The sequence below is a fragment of the Scyliorhinus canicula genome, chromosome 23 (genome assembly GCF_902713615.1).
Source record: "Scyliorhinus canicula chromosome 23, sScyCan1.1, whole genome shotgun sequence".
NCBI lineage: Eukaryota > Metazoa > Chordata > Chondrichthyes > Carcharhiniformes > Scyliorhinidae > Scyliorhinus > Scyliorhinus canicula.
In genome coordinates, this window is record NC_052168.1 from 20,544,483 (window position 1) to 20,568,041 (window position 23,559).

A 23,559-nucleotide genomic window follows, 5' to 3' on the forward strand; every position below is an offset into this window, starting at 1 on the left:
CAGGCGGTACAGCAGGAGTGGAGGAGGCGGGTCTCCAGGCGGTACAGCAGGAGTGGAGGAGGCGGGTCTCCAGGCGGTACAGCAGGAGTGGAGGAGGCGGGTCTCCAGGCGGTACAGCAGGAGTGGAGGAGGCGGGTCTCCAGGCGGTACAGCAGGAGTGGAGGAGGCGGGTCTCCAGGCGGTACAGCAGGAGTGGAGGAGGCGGGTCTCCAGGCGGTACAGCAGGAGTGGAGGAGGCGGGTCTCCAGGCGGTACAGCAGGAGTGGAGGAGGCGGGTCTCCAGGCGGTACAGCAGGAGTGGAGGAGGCGGGTCTCCAGGCGGTACAGCAGGAGTGGAGGAGGCGGGTCTCCAGGCGGTACAGCAGGAGTGGAGGAGGCGGGTCTCCAGGCGGTACAGCAGGAGTGGAGGAGGCGGGTCTCCAGGCGGTACAGCAGGAGTGGAGGAGGCGGGTCTCCAGGCGGTACAGCAGGAGTGGAGGAGGCGGGTCTCCAGGCGGTACAGCAGGAGTGGAGGAGGCGGGTCTCCAGGCGGTACAGCAGGAGTGGAGGAGGCGGGTCTCCAGGCGGTACAGCAGGAGTGGAGGAGGCGGGTCTCCAGGCGGTACAGCAGGAGTGGAGGAGGCGGGTCTCCAGGCGGTACAGCAGGAGTGGAGGAGGCGGGTCTCCAGGCGGTACAGCAGGAGTGGAGGCGGGTCTCCAGGCGGTACAGCAGGAGTGGAGGAGGCGGGTCTCCAGGCGGTACAGCAGGAGTGGAGGAGGCCTGCTGTGATTCCTGCCCTGCGACCTGGGTTTCCGTTGGCGGGCGTCTTAGAACAAAGAAGAACAATGAAAAGTCCAGCACAGGAACAGGCCCTTCGGCCCTCAAAGCCTGTGCCCGGCTAGGTGGGGAGGAGGGGGAGGGGGGTGAGGTGGGAAGTACCCAGTGTTAGACAGTGTTAGACAGTCCGACACACGGGGGTGGGTAGCTGGTGGCACAGATCCAGGGCACTCAGCCTTGGCACCGGTATGGGTGCCGGAAGGTGGTGCAGGGTGGGGGTTTCTGTTGCTCCCCAGGTGTGGGGAGGGGTACAGATGTGTGGGCCGGGAGTTAGTGCCAGGGGCACTGTGCTGCTTACTCACCCTGGCCGCCCCGAGGAGATCGTGCAGCTTCTTACGGTACTGCAGGCCGGTCCTGGCGGTGATGTCCACAATGCTCACCATCTCTGCCACCTGACCCCAGGTCCGCCCCGGGGTAGAGAGAGGCCCGCCTCTCCTCCACGGCATCCAACAGGGTCTCGGGGTTCCGTGTGTGTAGTGCCGCTCTCCGTGTTGCTGGCACGGTGTGTGTGGGGAGTGGAATCGCTGATACGCGACTGCAACGTGTCAGCTTCCAGAGTGGCCAACCCGACTCCAGCGAATCGGACACCGTGTTTAATTTTTAATTGGAATCGGTTGTGTTCCACGTGGCGCCGGTGCGGGCCCATTAACAGTTGGTGGATTGATCTTAGAACGGCGCCGATTTTGCCGTCGTAGACCATCTCCGATTCAATCCCAGACACCTGGGTTCTGGCACCGAGAATTTTGCCAACAACGTTTTAGCTTCAACTACTTCCTGTGGTAATGAATTCCATAGGCTGCCCACTCTCTGGGTGACAAAATTACTCCTAATCTCTGACCTAAATGGTCAACGCCGTATCCTCAGACTGTGACCCCTGGTTCTGGACACACCCACCATCGCGAATTCTTCCTGCATCTACCCTGTCTGGTCTATTTAGAATTTTATAGTCTCTATGAGATCCCCCCTCATTCTTCTGAACTCCAGCGAGAACAATCCTAACCTAGTCAATCTCTCCTCATATGACAGTCCCGCCATCCTTGGAATCAGTCTGGTAAACCTTAGCTGCTCTCCCTCGGAGCAAGAAAATCCTTCCTCAGAGAAGGAGACCAAAACTGCACACAATACTCCAGGTGTGGCCTCACCAAGGCCCTGTACAATTGCAGCAACAAATCCCTGCTTCTATACTCAAAACCTCTCGCATTGAAGGCCAACCATTAGCCTTCTTTACAGCCTGCTGTACCAGCATACTTTCCAAGTAAATACAGAGAAGTTATTTCCCTGGGGGGTGGGGGGATGGGAGGAATCTGCAACTCTGTCCACCACCCTCACGGAAGGCTGCAGGCGCGAAGGTTTCAAGACTGAGATTGTCACATGTTTATTGGGTCGGGAATCAGAGAAAGTGTACATAAATGGAATTGAGGTGCAGGTCGGTCATTATCTCATTGAACAGGCTCGATGGGCTGATTGGCCTTCTCCTCTTCCTATGTTGCTGCAATCCACCATCGCTAGGTTTCCATGGAGACTGCACTGTGTGTCTGCATTGTGCTGGGAACATTGATCTGGACGTCCTGTCCCCATTTCCAATAGATCCTATTTTCTCTGGGGGTGGGGATAGGGGCGGGACATGACTCACACATGGGGAAACCTGAGTTTAGGAGAGCCATTTGAACTCAGTGCTGAGTTTAAACAGCCCCCATTTTCACTGGGATTAGGGTTTTATCCCACAGTGCATGAGTTAGAACTTTTTGGGGTACACATAAATACTCACAAGGGCCGGATAAAGTTGTTGGAACTGTCAAGTTATTTAAATCCCCTGCCCTTTAAAAATTGATAAATAAAACAGTTAACCTGTTTCGGTGAGTTGAAAAAAGGTGCTTTGAGTGCCAATAACTTTTTGATGACGTAAGTGCTATTGTTGCAGAATTATTACTGCTTGATTGCTTCCACATCATTATCACAGTGGGGAGCGGGTGGCGTTGTAACTTTTCAGATTGATTGACAGATTAATGTGGTTATTAAAGGATTATCTGCCATTGAGTTATTATGAATTATTGTGTTATGAATGTAAATGCTTGTTTTTATGGAGGATTAAGTACTTCATAGAATCATAGAATTTTCAGTGCAGAAGGAGGCCATTAGCTCATCGAGTCTGCACCAGCCCTTGGAAAGAGCACCGTACCCAAGCCCACACCCCCCCCCCCCCAGCCTTTTTGGACACTCAGGGTAATTTTAACATGGCCAATTCGCCTAACCCGCACATCTTTGGACTGTGGGAGGAAACCGGAGCACCCGGAGGAAACCCACGCAGACACGGGGAGAACATGCAGACTCTGCACAGTGACCCAAGCTGGGTATCAAACCTGGGACCCTGGTGCTGTGAAGCAACTGTGCTAACCACTGTGCCACCGTGCTGCCCTCAAATACTTGAAGGAATTAAATTGTATTTAATGGTCTCTCATGAACGAGTGTTCCTCTATACAGTGAAGTCCATAAGAGATATTTAGAACTTTATTTTATTTCATATCAGCATGGCTCCTGAGGTCTGCCAGTCATGAATTGTGGAAGTTGCCATGGACGGTGTGAGGGTGCAGGACGGTGGGTAGGGTTGGCACAAAGTTGGCACAGGGGATATAAGGGGCCACAGGACTGCGTGAGGGCACGTGTTGTCACGTACAGGCATGGGGAGCGGTTGGGGATGTGAAGTCTTGTGAACCAAATATTTTATATCGGGATAAAGTCCCAATGAACCAATGCAGACCTTTAAAATAACCCAACTCGCCACTCAACCCACCCTCCACTCGTCTCCAATCTGCATCTAGCAGAGGGGCAGGGGGGGTGCGGAGTCCATTCCTCACCCACAACCCGCCCCTCCCCCAAAATAAAGATCCCACCCCCGAGCCACTCTAACCCGAGGTGGGGGGGGGGGGGGGGGGTGACGATCCGGGGGATTACCCACCACTGCGCGCCTGCTCGGGAGGAGTGAAAATCCAGGCCCCAGCTGTGGGAGTTTAGACAGATTATTATGGGTTGGTGCTTCTTGATTCCTACTTACCCACTGCCTTGAGGGTGGCGTATTTATTGTAGTCCTGGCCTTGCTGGGGAGCAGAGGCCATTCGCTGCAGGATGTTGCTATGGGGATGAGGTGGTCCCAGCTGGGAGATATTTGGTGATGTGACGGCGGCGTTATTCAAGTGAAGTTGATCTGTGGAGGGAAAGAAAACAGCAATCATCGGCTGGATGAAGCAATCACAGCTTGCTGGCCATTTACACAGACCTCAGTTTGGTGGGGCTGGTTTAGCACACTGGGCTAAATCGCTGGCTTTGAAAGCAGACCAAGGCAGGCCAGCAGCACGGTTCAATTCCCGTACAAGCCTCCCTGAACAGGCACCGGAATGTGGTGACTAGGTGCTTTTCACAGTAACTTCATTGAAGCCTACTCGTGACAATAAGCGATTTTCATTTTTTTTTCATTTCAATGGGCCAGTATTATATCCTCAATTCCTCCACACAAACCCAAACAGATTAGAGGCACTGGTTCGATTCCCGATGAGGCAGCAGATCCTAACGTGGAGAGTGAGGGCCTCCACATTCCTGAGTCAGCAAAGGACAAATTCCGCCAGAGTTCCCCTCGTTCCGTTTTGAGTGGGTCTCCCACATTCTACAGTCTGTGAATTTATAGAATCATAGAATCCTTAAAGGCCATTCAGCCCATCGTGTCTGAAACTTAAGCCCATGTCTCCATCCTATCCCCTTAACCCTACCTAATCTTGCAGACATTAAGAGGCAATTTAGCACGGCCAATCCCCCTAACCTGCACGTCTTTGGACTGTGGGAGGAAACCGGAGCACCCGGAGGAAATCCACGCAGACACGGGAGACCGTGCAGACTCCGCACAGACAGTGACCCAGCGGGGAATCGAACCCGGGTCCCTGGCACTGTGAGGCAGTAGTGCTAACCACTGTGCTGCCTAGAGCTATGGAAGGTGTTAGCAGCGGCTCCAATATTCTTTCCAGCCCATTCCTGACGAGGCATTTCTACCACTCTGGCGTGTGTTGGGGGGATTTTGCAGGTTGATTCTCAACCTGTTTCGCCAGGGTCCGTATCCGTCTACTCCCATCCTATTGATGTATTTGTCAAAACGCTTCCTAAATGTAACTATCGTCCCTGCTTCCACCACCTCCTCCGGCAGCGAGTTCCAGGCACCCATTACCCTGTGTTCCACTCCCTCACACATCTCCTCGAAACTTTATGAACCCACCTTCCTTGGACATCAACTCCTGGGGCGAGACTCGGACCTGCTACTTCTGGCTCAGAGGCAGGGTCACTAAGCCATTGCGACATGAGATGACCTCACGGTTAAGTGTGATGGAGAGAGGTAAAGAAGGAGAGGTTGATGAAGTGAGGTGAAATGTGGCGGCAGGTGATTCATGTGGAGCTCAAATACCAGGAAGGACCAATTGGGCCGAACGTACTTCTGCACAAAACGCAAAAACGGTCACAAACCTGATCAAGCTGCAAACTCTGAGACGAAAGAAATGTTTCGAAACGTGAAGGGTTAAACTAAAGTTTATTTATAGCAAGATAAAAGGAGCAATAAAAGGAAAGAGCTGGAGGCGAGTCAGTAGCAAGCAGCAGCGAGGCGGAGTGCACATCTGCATTCAAAGCCTCATCAGATGTGTCAATGTCCAATCGATTACAGATGAATCATCTCCCACTGGGAAAGTGATCAACTCAGCTGCACAGACCAACCACAGGAATTAGGAGATCTTTGACCTGGCTCCCATTCACTGGCGGGCCTGCTCATTGGGACGTCTACTAAAGTTCCGATGCTGCAAAATCCTTGCCCCCCTCCCAAGCCCCCTGGGCAAAACCTAATTCAACCCACTTCCACCCTCAGCATCGAGCACTGCATTCCGGGTGGGTTAGATAGATTTAGATTACATTTAGATTTATTGTCACGTGTATCGAGGTACAGTGAAAAATATTAAAACATAGAACATACAGTGCAGAAGGAGGCCGTTCGGCCCATCAAGTCTGCACCGACCCACTTAAGCCCTCACCTCCACCCTATCCCCGTAACTCAATAACCCCTCCTAACCTTTTTGGACACTAAAGGCAATTTATCATGGCCAATCCACCTAACCTGCACATCTTTGGATTGTGCGAGGAAACCGGAGCAGCCTGAGGAAACCCACGCACACACGGGGAGAACGTGCAGAATCCACACAGACAGGGTCCCAGTGGGGAATCGAACCTAGGACCCTGGCACTGTGAAGCCACAATGCTAACAACTGTGCTACCTTGCTTGCCCTATTGTTCCATGTACAGTCCAGGCAGATCGTTCCACACATGAAAACATAGAACATAGAACATAGAACGATACAGCGCAGTACAGGCCCTGCGGCCCACGATGTTGCACCGACATGGGAAGTCAAAACCTAAAGGCCATCTAACCTACACTATGCCATTATCATCCATATGCTTATCCGATAAACTTTTAAATGCCCTCAATGTTGGCGAGTTCACTACTGTTGCAGGTAGGGCATTCCACGGCCTCACCACTCTTTGCGTAAAAAAACTACCTCTGACCTCTGTCCTATATCTATTACCCCTCAATTTAAGGCTATGTCCCCTCGTGCTAGCCACCTCCATCCGCGGGAGAAGGCTCTCACTGTCCACCCTATCTAACCCTCTGATCATTTTGTATGCCTCTATTAAGTCACCTCTTAACCTTCTCTCTAACGAAAACAACCTCAAGTCCATCAGCCTTTCCTCATAATATTTTCCCTCCATACCAGGCAACATCCTGGTAAATCTCCTCTGCACCCGTTCCAAAGCTTCCACGTCCTTCCTATAATGAGGCGACCAGAACTGTACGCAATACTCCAAATGCGGCCGTACCAGAGTTTTGTACAACTGCAACATGACCTCATGGCTCCGGAACTCAATCCCTCTACCAATAAAGGCCAACACACCATAGGCCTTCTTCACAACCCCATCAACCTGGATGGCAACTTTCAGGATACACATAAACACACAATGTAAATACATAGACACAGACATTGGGTGAAGAGTGTAGTACTACTCAGTAGAGAAGATGTGTGAAGAGATCAGTTCAGTCCAGAAAAGGATCATTCAGGAGTCTGCTAACAGCGGGTAAGAAGCTTTTTTTGAATCTGTTGGTGCGTGTATCTCCTGCCCGATGGAAGAAGTTGGAAGAGTGAGTAAGCCGGGTGGGAGGGGTCTTTGATTATGCTGCCCGCTTTCCCCCGGCAGCGGGAGGTGTAGATGGAGTCAATGGATGGGAGGCAGGTTCGTGTGATGGACTGGGTGGTGTTCATGACTCTCTGAAGTTTCTTTCGGTCCTGGGCCGAGCAGTTGCCATACCAGGCTGTGATGCAGCCCGATAGGATGCTTTCTATGGTGCATCTGTAAAAGTTGGTGAGGGTTAATGTGGACATCCGAATTTTCTAACTTTGCTGAGGAGGTATAGGCGCTGTTTTCTCTGCCAGGGGGCTGGATCGATCCCTGGCCCTGACACACCCCGTATTAGAACCCATTGACCCAGGTCCGGCCAATTGCAGGTATTTGTTTGGTGATCCGGAATGAATAATCCAGCCTTCCTCCGGGAAGCTCGCAGTGGAGTGGGCTGGGCGTGGAGGAATCGGCGGGGGGGGGGGGGGGGGGGGGGAATTAATTCAGAGAGGGAGGGGTGATTGAGGGAGAGGTGTATGGTTGGGAGTGGCCTCAAGGACAATCAGGTGTGAGGGTGATTGGGAGAGTGAGGGGCAACTGGTCGAGGGGGTTGCGGATTGACGCACATTTAGAGAGGGGTGAGGATAATTGGTGGCAGAGGGTGGGTCACTGAGGAGGAGCTTTCCAATATTGTTTCCTATATTCTTGTAACTCCAGGCTCCAGATTAAATCTTCCTAATGAAATATTGTATAGTTTTCATTGAATCACAGAATGGTTACAGTGCAGAACATTGAATATCTTGTGTTGCCCTATTATGTATTTTCTTGTATTTTCTTGAATTTTGTTTCATTCCCTTTTCTCCCCATGTACTGAATGATCTGTTGAGCTGCTCGCAGAAAAATACTTTTCACTATACCTCGGTACACGTGACAATAAACAAATCCAATCCTGAAGGAGTCCATTCGGCCCATCGAGTCTGCACTGGCTCTCCACAAACGAGCAACGTGACTTAGTGCCGTTCTTCTGCCTTTTCACCGAACCCCTGCCCATAATCACCCAACGTCCTCTTGACTACCTCAATTGAACCTGCCTCCACCACACTTTTTGTCCATGCATTCAAGACCTGAGCCGCTCATTGTGTGTAAAAGGTTTTTCTCCCATCACATTTACTACTTTTGCAAATCACTTGAAATCTCTGCCCTCTATTTCTTGATCCTTTTGCGAGCGGAAACAAAAGCTCCCGATCTGCATTGCACACGAACCGTGGGACAAGCTGCATTCCGAGTGAGGCACAGGCAGAATGAGCTTTAAATTGGGGAACTTGAAACAGCGTGGTAATTCGGAGCAGAGCAGGAACTCGGTGCAGAGCGGGGACTCGGTGCAGAGCTGGGACTCGGTGCAGAGCAGGAACTCGGTGCCGAGCGGGAATTCGGAGCAGAGCAGGAACTCGGAGCAGCGCGGGGACTCAGGACAGAGTGGGGACTCGGTGCAGAGCGGGGACACGGTGCAGAGTGGGAATTCGGTGCAGAGTGGGAATTCGGTGCAGAGTGGGGACTCGGGGCAGAGCGGGGACACGGTGCAGAGTGGGAATTCGGTGCAGAGTGGGAATTCGGTGCAGAGTGGGAATTCGGTGCAGAGTGGGAATTCGGAGCAGCACGGGAACTCGGTGCCGAGCGGGAACTCGGTGCAGAGCGGGAACTCGGTGCAGAGTGGGAACTCGGTGCAGAGCGGGGACTCGGTGCAGAGCGGGGACTCGGTGCAGAGCAGGGACTCGGGGCAGAGCGGGAACTCGGTGCAGAGAGGGGACTCGGGACAGAGCGGGGACACGGGGCAGAGTGGGGACTCAGGGCAGGGCGGGGACTCGGGACAGAGTGGGGACTCGGGACAGAGCGGGGACACGGGGCAGAGTGGGGACTCAGGGCAGGGCGGGGACTCGGGACAGAGTGGGGATTCGGGGCGGGGACTCGGGGCAGAGCGGGGGCTCGGTGCAGAGCGGGGACTCAGGACAGAGCGGGGACTCGGGGCAGAGCGGGGACTCGGGGCATGGCGGGGACTCGGTGCAGAGCGGGGACTCGGTGCAGAGCGGGGACTCGGTGCAGAGCAGGGACTCGGGGCAGAGCGGGAACTCGGTGCAGAGCGGGAACTCGGTGCAGAGAGGGGACTCGGGACAGAGCGGGGACACGGGGCAGAGTGGGGACTCAGGGCAGGGCGGGGACTCGGGACAGAGTGGGGACTCGGGGCGGGGACTCGGGGCAGAGCGGGGGCTCGGTGCAGAGCGGGGACTCGGGACAGAGCGGGGACACGGGGCAGAGTGGGGACTCAGGGCAGGGCGGGGACTCGGGACAGAGTGGGGACTCGGGGCGGGGACTCGGGGCAGAGCGGGGGCTCGGTGCAGAGCGGGGGCTCGGGACAGAGTGGGGACACGGGGCAGAGTGGGGACACGGGGCAGAGTGGGGACTCAGGGCAGGGCGGGGACTCGGGACAGAGTGGGGATTCGGGGCGGGGACTCGGGGCAGAGCGGGGGCTCGGTGCAGAGCGGGGACTCGGGACAGAGCGGGGACTCGGGGCAGAGCGGGGACTCGGGGCATGGCGGGGACTCGGGGCAGAGCGGGAACTCGGTGCAGAGTGGGGACTCGGTGCAGAGCGGGGACTCGGGGCAGAGCGGGAACTCGGGGCAGAGCGGGGGCTCGGTGCAGAGCGGGGGCTCGGGACAGAGTGGGGACACGGGGCAGAGTGGTGACTCAGGGCAGGGCGGGGACTCGGGACAGAGTGGGGATTCGGGGCGGGGACTCGGGGCAGAGCGGGGGCTCGGTGCAGAGCGGGGACTCGGGACAGAGCGGGGACTCGGGGCAGAGCGGGGACTCGGGGCATGGCGGGGACTCGGGGCAGAGCGGGAACTCGGTGCAGAGTGGGGACTCGGTGCAGAGCGGGGACTCGGGGCAGAGCGGGAACTCGGTGCAGAGTGGGGACTCAGGGCAGGGCGGGGACTCGGGACAGAGTGGGGACTCGGGGCGGGGACTCGGGGCAGAGCGGGGGCTCGGTGCAGAGCGGGGACTCGGGACAGAGCGGGGACTCGGGACAGAGCGGGGACTCGGTGCAGAGTGGGGACTCAGGGCAGGGCGGGGACTCGGGACAGAGTGGGGACTCGGGGCGGGGACTCGGGGCAGAGCGGGGACTCGGGACAGAGCGGGGACTCGGGACAGAGCGGGGACTCGGGGCAGAGCGGGGACTCGGGGCAGAGCGGGGGCTCGGGGCAGAGCGGGGACTCGGGACAGAGCGGGGACTCGGGGCAGAGCGGGGACTCGGGGCATGGCGGGGACTCGGGGCATAAGACCATAAGACATAGGAGTGGAAGTAAGGCCATTCGGCCCATCGAGTCCACTCCGCCATTCAATCATGGCTGATGGGCATTTCAACTCCACCTACCAGCATTCTCCCCGTAGCCCTTAATTCCTCGCGACATCAAGAATTTATCTATCTCTGCCTTGAAGCCATTTAGCGTCCCGGCCTCCACTGCACTCCGCGGCAATGAATTCCACAGGCCCACCACTCTCTGGCTGAAGAAATGTCTCCGCATTTCTGTTCTGAATTTACCCCCTCTAATTCTAAGGCTGTGCCCACGGGTCCTCGTCTCCTCGCCTAACGGAAACAGTTTCTTTGCGCCCACCCTTTCTAAGCCATGTATTATCTTGTAAGTTTCTATTAGATCTCCCCTTAACCTTCTAAACTCCAATGAATACAATCCCAGGATCCTCAGCCGTTCATCATATGTTAGACCCGCCATTCCAGGGATCATCCGTGTGAATCTCCGCTGGACACGCTCCAGTGCCAGTATGTCCTTCCTGAGATGTGGGGCCCAAAACTGGACACAGTACTCCAAATGGGGCCTAACCAGAGCCTTATAAAGGCTCAGTAGCACATCGCTGCTTTTATATTCCAACCCTCTTGAGATAAATGACAACATTGCATTCGCTTTCTTAATCACAGATTCAACCTGCATGTTTACCTTTAGGGAATCCTCGACTAGCACTCCCAGATCCCTTTGTACTTTGGCATTATGAATTTTCTCACCGTTTAGAAAGTAGTCTATGCTTGGATTATTTTTTCCAAAGTGCAAGACCTCACATTTTCTCACGTTGAATTGCATCAGCCATTTCCTGCACCACTCTCCCAAACTGTCTAGATCCTTCTGCAGCCTCCCCACTTCCTCAGCACTACCTGCCTGACCACCTAACTTCGTATCATCGGCAAACTTTGCTAGAATGCCCCCAGTCCCTTCATCCAGATCATTAATATATATGGTGAACAGCTGCGGCCCCAACACTGAACCCTGTGGGACACCGCTGGTCACCGGCTGCCATTCCGAAAAAGAACCTTTTATCCCAACTCTCTGCCTTCTGTCAGACAGCCAATCCTCAACCCATGCCAGTAGCTCACCTCGAACACCATGGGCCCTCACCTTACTCAGCAGCCTCCTGTGTGGCACCTTTTGGAAATCCAGAAAGACCACATCCACTGGGTTTCCCTGGTCTAACCTACTTGTCACCTCCTCAAAGAATTCTAACAGGTTCGTCAGGCACGACCTCCCATTACTAAATCCATGGCGGGGACTCGGTGTAGAGCAGGAACCCGGTGCAGAGCGGGGACTCGGGGCAGAGCGGGGACTCGGTGCAGAGCGGGGACTCGGTGCAGAGTGGGAATTCGGGGCAGAGCAGGAACTCGGTGCAGAGCGGGGACTAGGGGCAGAGCGGGAACTCGGGGCAGAGCGGGGACTCGGGGCAGAGCGGGAACTCGGTGCAGAGCAGGGACTAGGGGCAGAGCGGGAACCCGGGGCAGAGCTGGGACTCGGGGCAAAGCGGGGACTCGGGGCAGAGCGGGGACTAGGGGCAGAGCGGGGACTAGGGGCAGACCGGGAACTCGGGGCAGAGCGGGGACTCGGTGCAGAGCGGGGACTCGGTGCAGAGCAGGAATTCGGAGCAGAGCAGGAACTCGGTGCAGAGCGGGAACTCGGGGCAGAGCGGGGACTCGGTGCAGAGCGGGGACTCAGGGCAGAGCGGGGACTCGGTGCAGAGCGGGGACTCGGTGCAGAGTGGGGACTCGGGGCAGAGCGGGAACTCGGGGCAGAGCAGGAACTCGGTGCAGAGCGGGAACTCGGTGCAGAGTGGGGAATCGGTGCAGAGCGGGGACTAGGGGCAGAGTGGGAATTCGGGGCAGAGCAGGAACTCGGTGCAGAGCAGGAACTCAGTGCAGAGTAGGAACTCGGTGCAGAGCGGGGACTCGGGGCAGAGCGGGGACTCGGTGCAGAGTGGGAACTCGGTGCAGAGCGGGGACTCGGGACAGAGCAGGAACTCGGTGCAGAGTGGGGACTCGGTGCAGAGCGGGGACTCGGGGCAGAGCGGGAACTCGGTGCAGAGCGGGAACTCGGTGCAGAGTGGGGACTCGGTGCAGAGCAGGAACTCGGTGCAGAGCGGGGACTCGGGGCAGAGCGGGAACTCGGTGCAGAGTGGGGACTCGGTGCAGAGCGGGGACTCGGGGCAGAGCGGGAACTCGGTGCAGAGTGGGGACTCAGGGCAGGGCGGGGACTCGGGACAGAGTGGGGACTCGGGGCGGGGACTCGGGGCAGAGCGGGGGCTCGGTGCAGAGCGGGGACTCGGTGCAGAGCGGGGACTCGGGGCAGAGCGGGGACTCGGGGCAGAGCGGGGGCTCGGGGCAGAGCGGGGACTCGGGACAGAGCGGGGACTCGGGGCAGAGCGGGGACTCGGGGCATGGCGGGGACTCGGGGCATAAGACCATAAGACCATAAGACATAGGAGTGGAAGTAAGGCCATTCGGCCCATCGAGTCCACTCCGCCATTCAATCATGGCTGATGGGCATTTCAACTCCACCTACCAGCATTCTCCCCGTAGCCCTTAATTCCTCGCGACATCAAGAATTTATCTATCTCTGCCTTGAAGCCATTTAGCGTCCCGGCCTCCACTGCACTCTGCGGCAATGAATTCCACAGGCCCACCACTCTCTGGCTGAAGAAATGTCTCCGCATTTCTGTTCTGAATTTACCCCTCTAATTCTAAGGCTGTGCCCACGGGTCCTCGTCTCCTCGCCTAACGGAAACAGTTTCTTTGCGTCCACCCTTTCTAAGCCATGTATTATCTTGTAAGTTTCTATTAGATCCCCTTAACCTTCTAAACTCCAATGAATACAATCCCAGGATCCTCAGCCGTTCATCATATGTTAGACCCGCCATTCCAGGGATCATCCGTGTGAATCTCCGCTGGACACGCTCCAGTGCCAGTATGTCCTTCCTGAGATGTGGGGCCCAAAACTGGACACAGTACTCCAAATGGGGCCTAACCAGAGCCTTATAAAGGCTCAGTAGCACATCGCTGCTTTTATATTCCAACCCTCTTGAGATAAATGACAACATTGCATTCGCTTTCTTAATCACAGATTCAACCTGCATGTTTACCTTTAGGGAATCCTCGACTAGCACTCCCAGATCCCTTTGTACTTTGGCATTATGAATTTTCTCACCGTTTAGAAAGTAGTCTATGCTTGGATTATTTTTTCCAAAGTGCAAGACCTCACATTTTCTCACGTTGAAATGCATCAGCCATTTCCTGCACCACTCTCCCAAACTGTCTAGATCCTTCTGCAGCCTCCCCACTTCCTCAGCACTACCTGCCTGACCACCTAACTTCGTATCATCGGCAAACTTTGCTAGAATGCCCCCAGTCCCTTCATCCAGATCATTAATATATATGGTGAACAGCTGCGGCCCCAACACTGAACCCTGTGGGACACCGCTGGTCACCGGCTGCCATTCCGAAAAAGAACCTTTTATCCCAACTCTCTGCCTTCTGTCAGACAGCCAATCCTCAACCCATGCCAGTAGCTCACCTCGAACACCATGGGCCCTCACCTTACTCAGCAGCATCCTGTGTGGCACCTTTTGGAAATCCAGAAAGACCACATCCACTGGGTTTCCCTGGTCTAACCTACTTGTCACCTCCTCAAAGAATTCTAACAGGTTCGTCAGGCACGACCTCCCATTACTAAATCCATGGCGGGGACTCGGTGTAGAGCAGGAACCCGGTGCAGAGCGGGGACTCGGGGCAGAGCGGGGACTCGGTGCAGAGCGGGGACTCGGTGCAGAGTGGGAATTCGGGGCAGAGCAGGAACTCGGTGCAGAGCGGGGACTAGGGGCAGAGCGGGAACTCGGGGCAGAGCGGGGACTCGGGGCAGAGCGGGAACTCGGTGCAGAGCAGGGACTAGGGGCAGAGCGGGGACTCGGTGCAGAGCGGGGACTCGGTGCAGAGCGGGGACTCGGGGCAGAGTGGGAACTCGGTGCAGAGTGGGGACTCGGGGCAGAGCGGGGACTCGGGGCAGAGCGGGAACTCGGTGCAGAGCGGGGACTCAGTGCAGAGCGGGGACTCGGGGCAGAGCGGGGATTCGGTGCAGAGCGGGGACTCGGGGCAGAGCAGGAACTCGGTGCAGAGCGGGGACTCGGTGCAGAGCGGGAACTCGGTGCAGAGCGGGGACTCGGGGCAGAGCGGGAACTCGGTGCAGAGCGGGAACTCGGTGCAGAGCGGGGACTCGGGGCAGAGCGGGGACTTGGTGCAGAGCGGGAACTCGGTGCAGAGCGGGGACTCGGGGCAGAGCGGGGACTTGGTGCAGAGCGGGAACTCGGGGCAGAGCGGGGACTCAGTGCAGAGCGGGGACTCGGTGCAGAGCGGGGGCCCGGGGCAGAGCGGGGACTCGGTGCAGAGCGGGGACTCGGTGCAGAGCGGGGGCCCGGGGCAGAGCGGGGACTCGGTGCAGAGCGGGGACAGTGCAGAGCGGGGACTCAGTGCAGAGCGGGGACTCAGTGCAGAGCGGGGACTCAGTGCAGAGCGGGGACTCGGTGCAGAGCGGGGACTAGGGGCAGAGCGGGAACTCGGGGCAGAGCGGGGACTCGGGGCAGAGCGGGAACTCGGTGCAGAGCAGGGACTAGGGGCAGAGCGGGGACTCGGTGCAGAGCGGGGACTCGGTGCAGAGCGGGGACTCGGGGCAGAGCGGGGACTCGGTGCAGAGCGGGGGCTCGGTGCAGAGCGGGAACTCGGTGCAGAGCGGGGGCTCGGGGCAGAGCAGGAACTCGGTGCAGAGCGGGGGCCCAGGGCAGAGCGGGGACTCGGTGCAGAGCGGGGACTCGGGCAGAGCAGGAACTCGGTGCAGAGCGGGGACTCAGTGCAGAATGGGACCTCGGGGCAGAGCGGGGACTCGGGGCAGAGCGGGAACTCGGTGCAGAGCGGGGACTCGGGGCAGAGCGGGGACTCGGGGCAGAGCGGGGACTCGGGGCAGAGCGGGGACTCGGGGCAGAGCGGGGACTCGGGGCAGAGCGGGGATTCGGTGCAGAGCGGGGACTCGGGGCAGAGCAGGAATTCGGTGCAGAGCGGGGACTCGGTGCAGAGCGGGAACTCGGTGCAGAGCGGGGACTCGGGGCAGAGCGGGGACTAGGGGCAGAGCGGGGACTCGGTGCAGAGCGGGGACTCGGTGCAGAGCGGGGACTCGGTGCAGAGCGGGGACTCGGGGCAGAGTGGGAACTCGGTGCAGAGTGGGGACTCGGGGCAGAGCGGGGACTCGGGGCAGAGCGGGAACTCGGTGCAGAGCGGGGACTCAGTGCAGAGCGGGGACTCGGGGCAGAGCGGGGATTCGGTGCAGAGCGGGGACTCGGGGCAGAGCAGGAACTCGGTGCAGAGCGGGGACTCGGTGCAGAGCGGGAACTCGGTGCAGAGCGGGGACTCGGGGCAGAGCGGGGACTCAGTGCAGAGCAGGGACTCAGTGCAGAGCGGGAACTCGGTGCAGAGCGGGGACTCGGGGCAGAGCGGGGACTTGGTGCAGAGCGGGAACTCGGTGCAGAGCGGGGACTCGGGGCAGAGCGGGGACTTGGTGCAGAGCGGGAACTCGGGGCAGAGCGGGGACTCAGTGCAGAGCGGGGACTCGGTGCAGAGCGGGGGCCCGGGGCAGAGCGGGGACTCGGTGCAGAGCGGGGACTCGGTGCAGAGCGGGGGCCCGGGGCAGAGCGAGGACTCGGTGCAGAGCGGGGACAGTGCAGAGCGGGGACTCAGTGCAGAGCGGGGACTCAGTGCAGAGCGGGGACTCAGTGCAGAGCGGGGACTCAGTGCAGAGCGGGGACTCAGTGCAGAGCGGGGACTCAGTGCAGAGCGGGGACTCGGTGCAGAGCGGGGACTAGGGGCAGAGCGGGAACTCGGGGCAGAGCGGGGACTCGGGGCAGAGCGGGAACTCGGTGCAGAGCAGGGACTAGGGGCAGAGCGGGGACTCGGTGCAGAGCGGGGACTCGGTGCAGAGCGGGGACTCGGGGCAGAGCGGGGACTCGGTGCAGAGCGGGGGCTCGGTGCAGAGCGGGAACTCGGTGCAGAGCGGGGGCTCGGGGCAGAGCAGGAACTCGGTGCAGAGCGGGGGCCCAGGGCAGAGCGGGGACTCGGTGCAGAGCGGGGACTCGGGGCAGAGCAGGAACTCGGTGCAGAGCGGGGACTCAGTGCAGAATGGGACCTCGGGGCAGAGCGGGGACTCGGGGCAGAGCGGGAACTCGGTGCAGAGCGGGGACTCGGGGCAGAGCGGGGACTCGGGGCAGAGCGGGGACTCGGGGCAGAGCGGGGACTCGGGGCAGAGCGGGGACTCGGGGCAGAGCGGGGATTCGGTACAGAGCGGGGACTCGGGGCAGAGCAGGAATTCGGTGCAGAGCGGGGACTCGGTGCAGAGCGGGAACTCGGTGCAGAGCGGGGACTCGGGGCAGAGCGGGGACTCAGTGCAGAGCGGGGACTCAGTGCAGAGCGGGAACTCGGTGCAGAGCGGGGACTCGGGGCAGAGCGGGGACTTGGTGCAGAGCGGAGGGCCCGGGGCAGAGCGGGGACTCGGGGCAGAGCGGGAACTCGGGGCAGAGCGGGGACTCAGTGCAGAGCGGGGACTCGGTGCAGAGCGGGGGCCCGGGGCAGAGCGGGGACTCGGTGCAGAGCGGGGACTCAGTGCAGAGCGGGGACTCAGTGCAGAGCGGGGGCCCGGGGCAGAGCGGGGACTCGGTGCAGAGCGGTGACTCGGTGCAGAGCGGGGGCCCGGGGCAGAGCGGGGACTCGGTGCAGAGCGGGGACAGTGCAGAGCGGGGACTCAGTGCAGAGCGGGGACTCGGTGCAGAGCGGGGGCTCGGGGCAGAGCGGGGACTCGGGGCAGAGCGGGGACTCGGGGCAGAGAGTGGACTCGGTGCAGAGCGGGGACTCGGGGCAGAGCGGGGACTCGGTGCAGAGCGGGGACTCGGGGCAGAGCGGGGACTCGGGGCAGAGCGGGGGCTCGGTGCAGAGCGGAGACTCGGGGCAGAGCGGGGACTCGGTGCAGAGTGGGAACTCGGGGCAGAGCGGGGACTCGGGGCAGAGCGGGGACTCGGTGCAGAGCGGGGACTCGGGGCAGAGCGGGTACTCGGGGCAGAGCGGGGACTCGGGGCAGAGCGGGGGCTCGGTGCAGAGCGGAGACTCGGGGCAGAGCAGGGACTAGGGGCAGAGCGGGAACTCGGGGCAGAGCGGGGGCTCGGTGCAGTGGGGACTCGGGGCAGAGCGGGGACTCGGTGCAGAGCGGGGACTCGGTGCAGAGCGGGGACCCGGGGCAGAGCGGGGGCTCGGTGCAGAGTGGGGACTCGGGGCAGAGCGGGGACTCGGGGCAGAGCGGGGACTCGGTGCAGAGCGGGGACTCAGTGCAGAGCGGGGACTCGGGGCAGAGCGGGGATTCGGTGCAGAGCGGGGACTCGGGGCAGAGCAGGAACTCGGTGCAGAGCGGGGACTCGGTGCAGAGCGGGAACTCGGTGCAGAGCGGGGACTCGGGGCAGAGCGGGGACTCGGGGCAGAGCGGGGACTCAGTGCAGAGCAGGGACTCAGTGCAGAGCGGGAACTCGGTGCAGAGCGGGGACTCGGGGCAGAGCGGGGACTTGGTGCAGAGCGGGAACTCGGTGCAGAGCGGGGACTCGGGGCAGAGCGGGGACTTGGTGCAGAGCGGGAACTCGGGGCAGAGCGGGGACTCAGTGCAGAGCGGGGACTCGGTGCAGAGCGGGGGCCCGGGGCAGAGCGGGGACTCGGGGCAGAGAGGGGACTCGGGGCAGAGCGGGGGCTCGGTGCAGAGCGGGGACTCGGGGCAGAGCGGGGACTCGGTGCAGAGCGGGGGCTCGGGGCAGAGCGGGGACTCGGGGAAGAGCGGGGACTCAGTGCAGAGCGGGGACTCGGGGCAGAGCGGGGACTAGGGGCAGAGCGGGGACTCGGGGCAGAGCGGGGGCTCGGTGCAGAGCGGAGACTCGGGGCAGAGCAGGGACTAGGGGCAGAGCGGGAACTCGGGGCAGAGCGGGGACTCGGTGCAGAGCGGGGACTCGGGGCAGAGCGGGAACTCGGTGCAGAGCGGGAACTCGGTGCAGAGCGGGGGCTCGGGGCAGAGCAGGAACTCGGTGCAGAGCGGGGGCCCAGGGCAGAGCGGGGACTCGGTGCAGAGCGGGGACTCGGGGCAGAGCAGGAACTCGGTGCAGAGCGGGGACTCAGTGCAGAATGGGACCTCGGGGCAGAGCGGGGACTCGGGGCAGAGCGGGAACTCGGTGCAGAGCGGGGACTCGGGGCAGAGCGGGGACTCGGGGCAGAGCGGGGATTCGGTGCAGAGCGGGGACTCGGGGCAGAGCAGGAATTCGGTGCAGAGCGGGGACTCGGGACAGAGCGGGGACTCGGGGCAGAGCGGGGACTCGGGGCAGAGCGGGGACTCAGTGCAGAGCGGGGACTCAGTGCAGAGCGGGGACTCGGTGCAGAGCGGGGACTCGGGGCAGAGCGGGGACTTGGTGCAGAGCGGAGGGCCCGGGGCAGAGCGGGGACTCGGTGCAGAGCGGGAACTCGGGGCAGAGCGGGGACTCAGTGCAGAGCGGGGACTCGGTGCAGAGCGGGGGCCCGGGGCAGAGCGGGGACTCGGTGCAGAGCGGGGACTCAGTGCAGAGCGGGGACTCAGTGCAGAGCGGGGGCCCGGGGCAGAGCGGGGACTCGGTGCAGAGCGGTGACTCGGTGCAGAGCGGGGGCCCGGGGCAGAGCGGGGACTCGGTGCAGAGCGGGGACAGTGCAGAGCGGGGACTCAGTGCAGAGCGGGGACTCGGTGCAGAGCGGGGGCTCGGGGCAGAGCGGGGACTCGGGGCAGAGCGGGGACTCGGTGCAGAGAGTGGACTCGGTGCAGAGCGGGGACTCGGGGCAGAGCGGGGACTCGGTGCAGAGCGGGGACTCGGGGCAGAGCGGGGACTCGGGGCAGAGCGGGGGCTCGGTGCAGAGCGGGGACTCGGGGCAGAGCGGGGACTCGGTGCAGAGTGGGAACTCGGGCAGAGCGGGGACTCGGTGCAGAGCGGGGACTCGGTGCAGAGCGGGGACTCGGGGCAGAGCGGGTACTCGGGCAGAGCGGGGACTCGGGGCAGAGCGGGGGCTCGGTGCAGAGCGGAGACTCGGGGCAGAGCAGGGACTAGGGGCAGAGCGGTAACTCGGGGCAGAGCGGGGCTCGGTGCAGTGGGGACTCGGGGCAGAGCGGGGACTCGGTGCAGAGCGGGGACTCGGTGCAGAGCGGGGACCCGGGGCAGAGCGGGGGCTCGGTGCAGAGTGGGGACTCGGGGCAGAGCGGGGACTCAGGGCAGAGCGGGGACTCGGTGCAGAGCGGGGACTCGGGGCAGAGCGGGGACCCGGGGCAGAGCGGGGGCTCGGTGCAGAGTGGGGACTCGGGGCAGAGCGGGGACTCGGGGCAGAGCGGGGACTCGGTGCAGAGCGGGGACTCGGGGCAGAGCGGGACTCGGTGCAGAGCGGGACTCAGGGCAGAGCGGGGACGGGGCAGAGCGGGGACTCGGTGCAGAGCGGGGACTCGGGGCAGAGCGGGGACGGGGCAGAGCGGGGACTCGGTGCAGAGAGGGGACTCGGTGCAGAGCGGGGGCCCGGTGCAGAGCGGGGACTCGGGGCAGAGAGGGGACTCGGTGCAGAGCGGGGGCTCGGTGCAGAGCGGGGACTCGGGGCAGAGCGGGGACTCGGTGCAGAGCGGGGGCTCGGGGCAGAGCGGGGACTCGGGGAAGAGCGGGGACTCGGGGCAGAGCGGGGACTCGGGGCAGAGCGGGTACTCGGGGCAGAGCGGGGACTCGGGGCAGAGCGGGGGCTCGGTGCAGAGCGGAGACTCGGGGCAGAGCAGGGACTAGGGGCAGAGCGGGAACTCGGGGCAGAGCGGGGGCTCGGTGCAGTGGGAACTCGGGGCAGAGCGGGGACTCGGGGCAGAGCGGGGACTCGGTGCAGAGCGGGGACTCGGTGCAGAGCGGGGACCCGGGGCAGAGCGGGGGCTCGGTGCAGAGTGGGGACTCGGGGCAGAGCGGGGACTCGGGGCAGAGCGGGGACTCGGTGCAGAGCGGGGACTCGGGGCAGAGCGGGGACTCGGTGCAGAGCGGGGACTCAGGGCAGAGCGGGGACGGGGCAGAGCGGGGACTCGGTGCAGAGCGGGGACTCGGGGCAGAGCGGGGACGGGGCAGAGCGGGGACTCGGTGCAGAGAGGGGACTCGGTGCAGAGCGGGGGCCCGGTGCAGAGCGGGGACTCGGGGCAGAGAGGGGACTCGGGGCAGAGCGGGGGCTCGGTGCAGAGCGGGGACTCGGGGCAGAGCGGGGACTCGGTGCAGAGCGGGGGCTCGGTGGAGAGCGGGAACTCGGTGCAGAGCGGGGGCTCGGGGCAGAGCAGGAACTCGGTGCAGAGCGGGGGCTCGGTGCAGAGCGGGGACTCGGGGCAGAGCGGGGACTCGGGGCAGAGCGGGGGCTCGGTGCAGACCAGGGACTCGGGGCAGAGCGGGGACTCGGGGCGGGGACTCGGGGCAGAGCGGGGACTCGGGGCAGAGCGGGAACTCGGTGCAGAGCGGGGACTCGGGGCAGAGTGGGGACTCGTTGCAGAGAGGGGACTCTGTGCAGAGCGGGGACTCGGGGCAGAGCGGGGACACAGTGCAGAGCGGGAATTGATGATGCTATCATGCTCGCCTCTAACACCTCCGCTGGCAAAGCGTTCCAGGCACTCACCACCCTCTGCGTAAAACACTTTCAACGCACATCTCCCTTAAACTTTCCCCCTCTCACCTTGAAATCGTGACCCCTTGTAATTGACACCCCCACTCTTGGAAAAAGCTTGTTGCTATCCACCCTGTCCATTCCTCTCATAATTTTACAGATCTCAATCAGGTCCCCCCCAACCTCCGTCTTTCCAACAAAAACAATCCTAATTGACTCAACCTTTCTTCATAGCTAGCACCCTCCATACCAGGCAACATCCTGGTGAACCTCCTCTGCACCCTCTCCAAGGCATCCACATCCTTCTGGTAATGTGGTGACCAGAACTGCACGCAGTATTCCAAATGTGGCCTAACCAAAGTCCTATACAACTGTAATATGACCTGCCGACTCTTGTACTCAATACCCCGTCCGATGAAGGCAAGCATGCTGTATGCCTTCTTGACCACTCTATCAACCTGCGTTGCCACCTTCAGGGTACAATGGACCTGAACTCCCAGATCTCTCTGTCCATCAATTTTCCCCAGGACTCTTCCATTGGCCATATTGTCCGCTCTTGAATTAGATCGTCCAAAATCTATCACCTCGCATTTGTCTGGATTGAACTCCATCTGCCATTTCTCTGCCCAACTCTCCAATTTGCTGTATTCTCTGACAGTCTCCCTCGCTATCTGCAAGTCCACCAATCTTAGTATCATCTGCAAACTTGCTAATCAGACCACCTATACCTTCCTCCAGGTCATTTATGTAGATCACAAACAACAGTGGTCCGAGCACGGATCGCTGTGGAACACCACTAGTCACCTTTCTCCATTTTGAGAAACTCCCTTCCACCACTACTCTCTGTTCTCTGCTACCCAGCCAGTTCTTTATCCATCTAGCTAGAACAGCACGGTATAATTGTGGATAGCACAATCGCTTTACAGCCCCAGGGTCCCAGGTTCGATTCCGGCTTGGGTCACTGTCTGTGCGGAGTCTGAAAATCCTCCCTGTGTGTGCGTGGGTTTCCTCCGGGTGCTCCGGTTTCCTCCCACAGTCCAAAGATGTGCAGGTTAGGTGGATTGGCCATGCTAAATTGCCCTTAGTGTCCAAAATTGCCCTTAGCGTTGGGTGGGGTTACTGGGTTATTGGGATAGGGTGGAGGTGTTGACCTTGGGTGGGGTGCTCTTTCCAAAAGCCAGTGCAGACTCGATGGGCTGAATGTCCTCCTTCTGCACTGTAAATTCTATGTAAACACCCTAAACTCCATATGACTTCACTTTTTCCATCAACCTGCCATGGGAAACCTTATCAAACGCCTTACAGAAGCCCATGTATATGACATCTACAGCCCTTCCCTCATCAATTAACTTTGTCACTTCCTCAAAGAATTCTATTAGGTTTGTAAGACATGACCTTCCCTGCACAAAACCATGCTGCCTATCACTGTTTTCTTCCAAATGTGAATAGATCCTATCCCTCAGAATCTTCTCCAACAGTTTGCCTACCACTGACGTCAAGCTCACAGGCCTATAATTCCCTGCATTATCCCTGCTACCCTTCTTAAACAAAGGGACAACATTAGCAATTCTCCAGTCCTCTGGGACTGTATTGGAGTATTGTGGGCAGTTTTGGTCTCCTTCTCTGAGGAAGGATGTTCTTGCTCCGAGGGAGAGCAGCGAAGGTTTACCAGACTGATTCCAGGGATGGCGGGACTGTCATATGAGGAGAGATTGACTAGGTTGGGATTGTTCTCGCTGGAGTTCAGAAGAAAGGGGGGATCTCATCAAGACTTAAAAATTCCATCAAGACTCGACAGGGCAGATACAGGGAAGATGTTACCAATGATAAGTGTGTCCAGAACCAGGGGTCACAGTCTGAGGATTCAGTGTAAACCATTTTTCATAGAATTTACACTGCAGAAGGAGGCCATTTGGCCCATCCAGTCTGCACCGGCTCTTGGAAAGAGCACCCTACCCAAGGTCAACACCTCCACCCTATCCCCATAACCCAGTAACCCTACCCAACACTAAGGGCAATTTATCATGGCCAATCCACCTAACCTGCAGATCTTTGGACTGTGGGAGGAAACCGGAGCACCCGAAGGAAACTCACACAGACACGGGGAGAACGTGCAGACTCCGCACAGACAGTGTCCCGAGCCGGAATCGAACCTGGGACCCTGGAGCTGTGAAGCAATTGTGCTATCCACAATGCTACCGTACTGCCCGTCATTTCGGACAGAGATAAGGAGATATTTCTTCACACAAAGAGTGTTGAGCCTGTGGAATTCATTACCACAGGAAGTTTGATGTTAAAACATTGATTATATTAAAGAGGCGGCTGGATATAGCACGGGGAGAATGGGATCAAAGGCTATGGGGGGAAAGCAGGATTAGGCCATTGAGTTGGATGATCAGCCATGATTGTGATGAATGGTGGAGCAGGCTCGAAGGGCCAAAAGGCCTCCTCCTGCCCCTATCTTCTATGTATC

The 23,559-nt window shown here is 59.9% G+C and overlaps 1 protein-coding gene across 1 annotated transcript in view; it reads right to left on the reverse strand.

Annotated features, from left to right (window-relative positions):
• Window positions 1-3,836: 3,836 nt before the first annotated feature.
• LOC119956633 (protein shisa-9-like) overlaps window positions 3,837-23,559 on the reverse strand; it is a 209,042-nt gene continuing 189,319 nt past the window's right edge. The window contains exon 3 of the mRNA XM_038783973.1: window positions 3,837-4,019. Coding sequence (XP_038639901.1) covers window positions 3,862-4,019 — 158 coding nt within the window. The 3' untranslated portion in view covers window positions 3,837-3,861. The remainder of the gene's footprint in view (window positions 4,020-23,559) is intronic.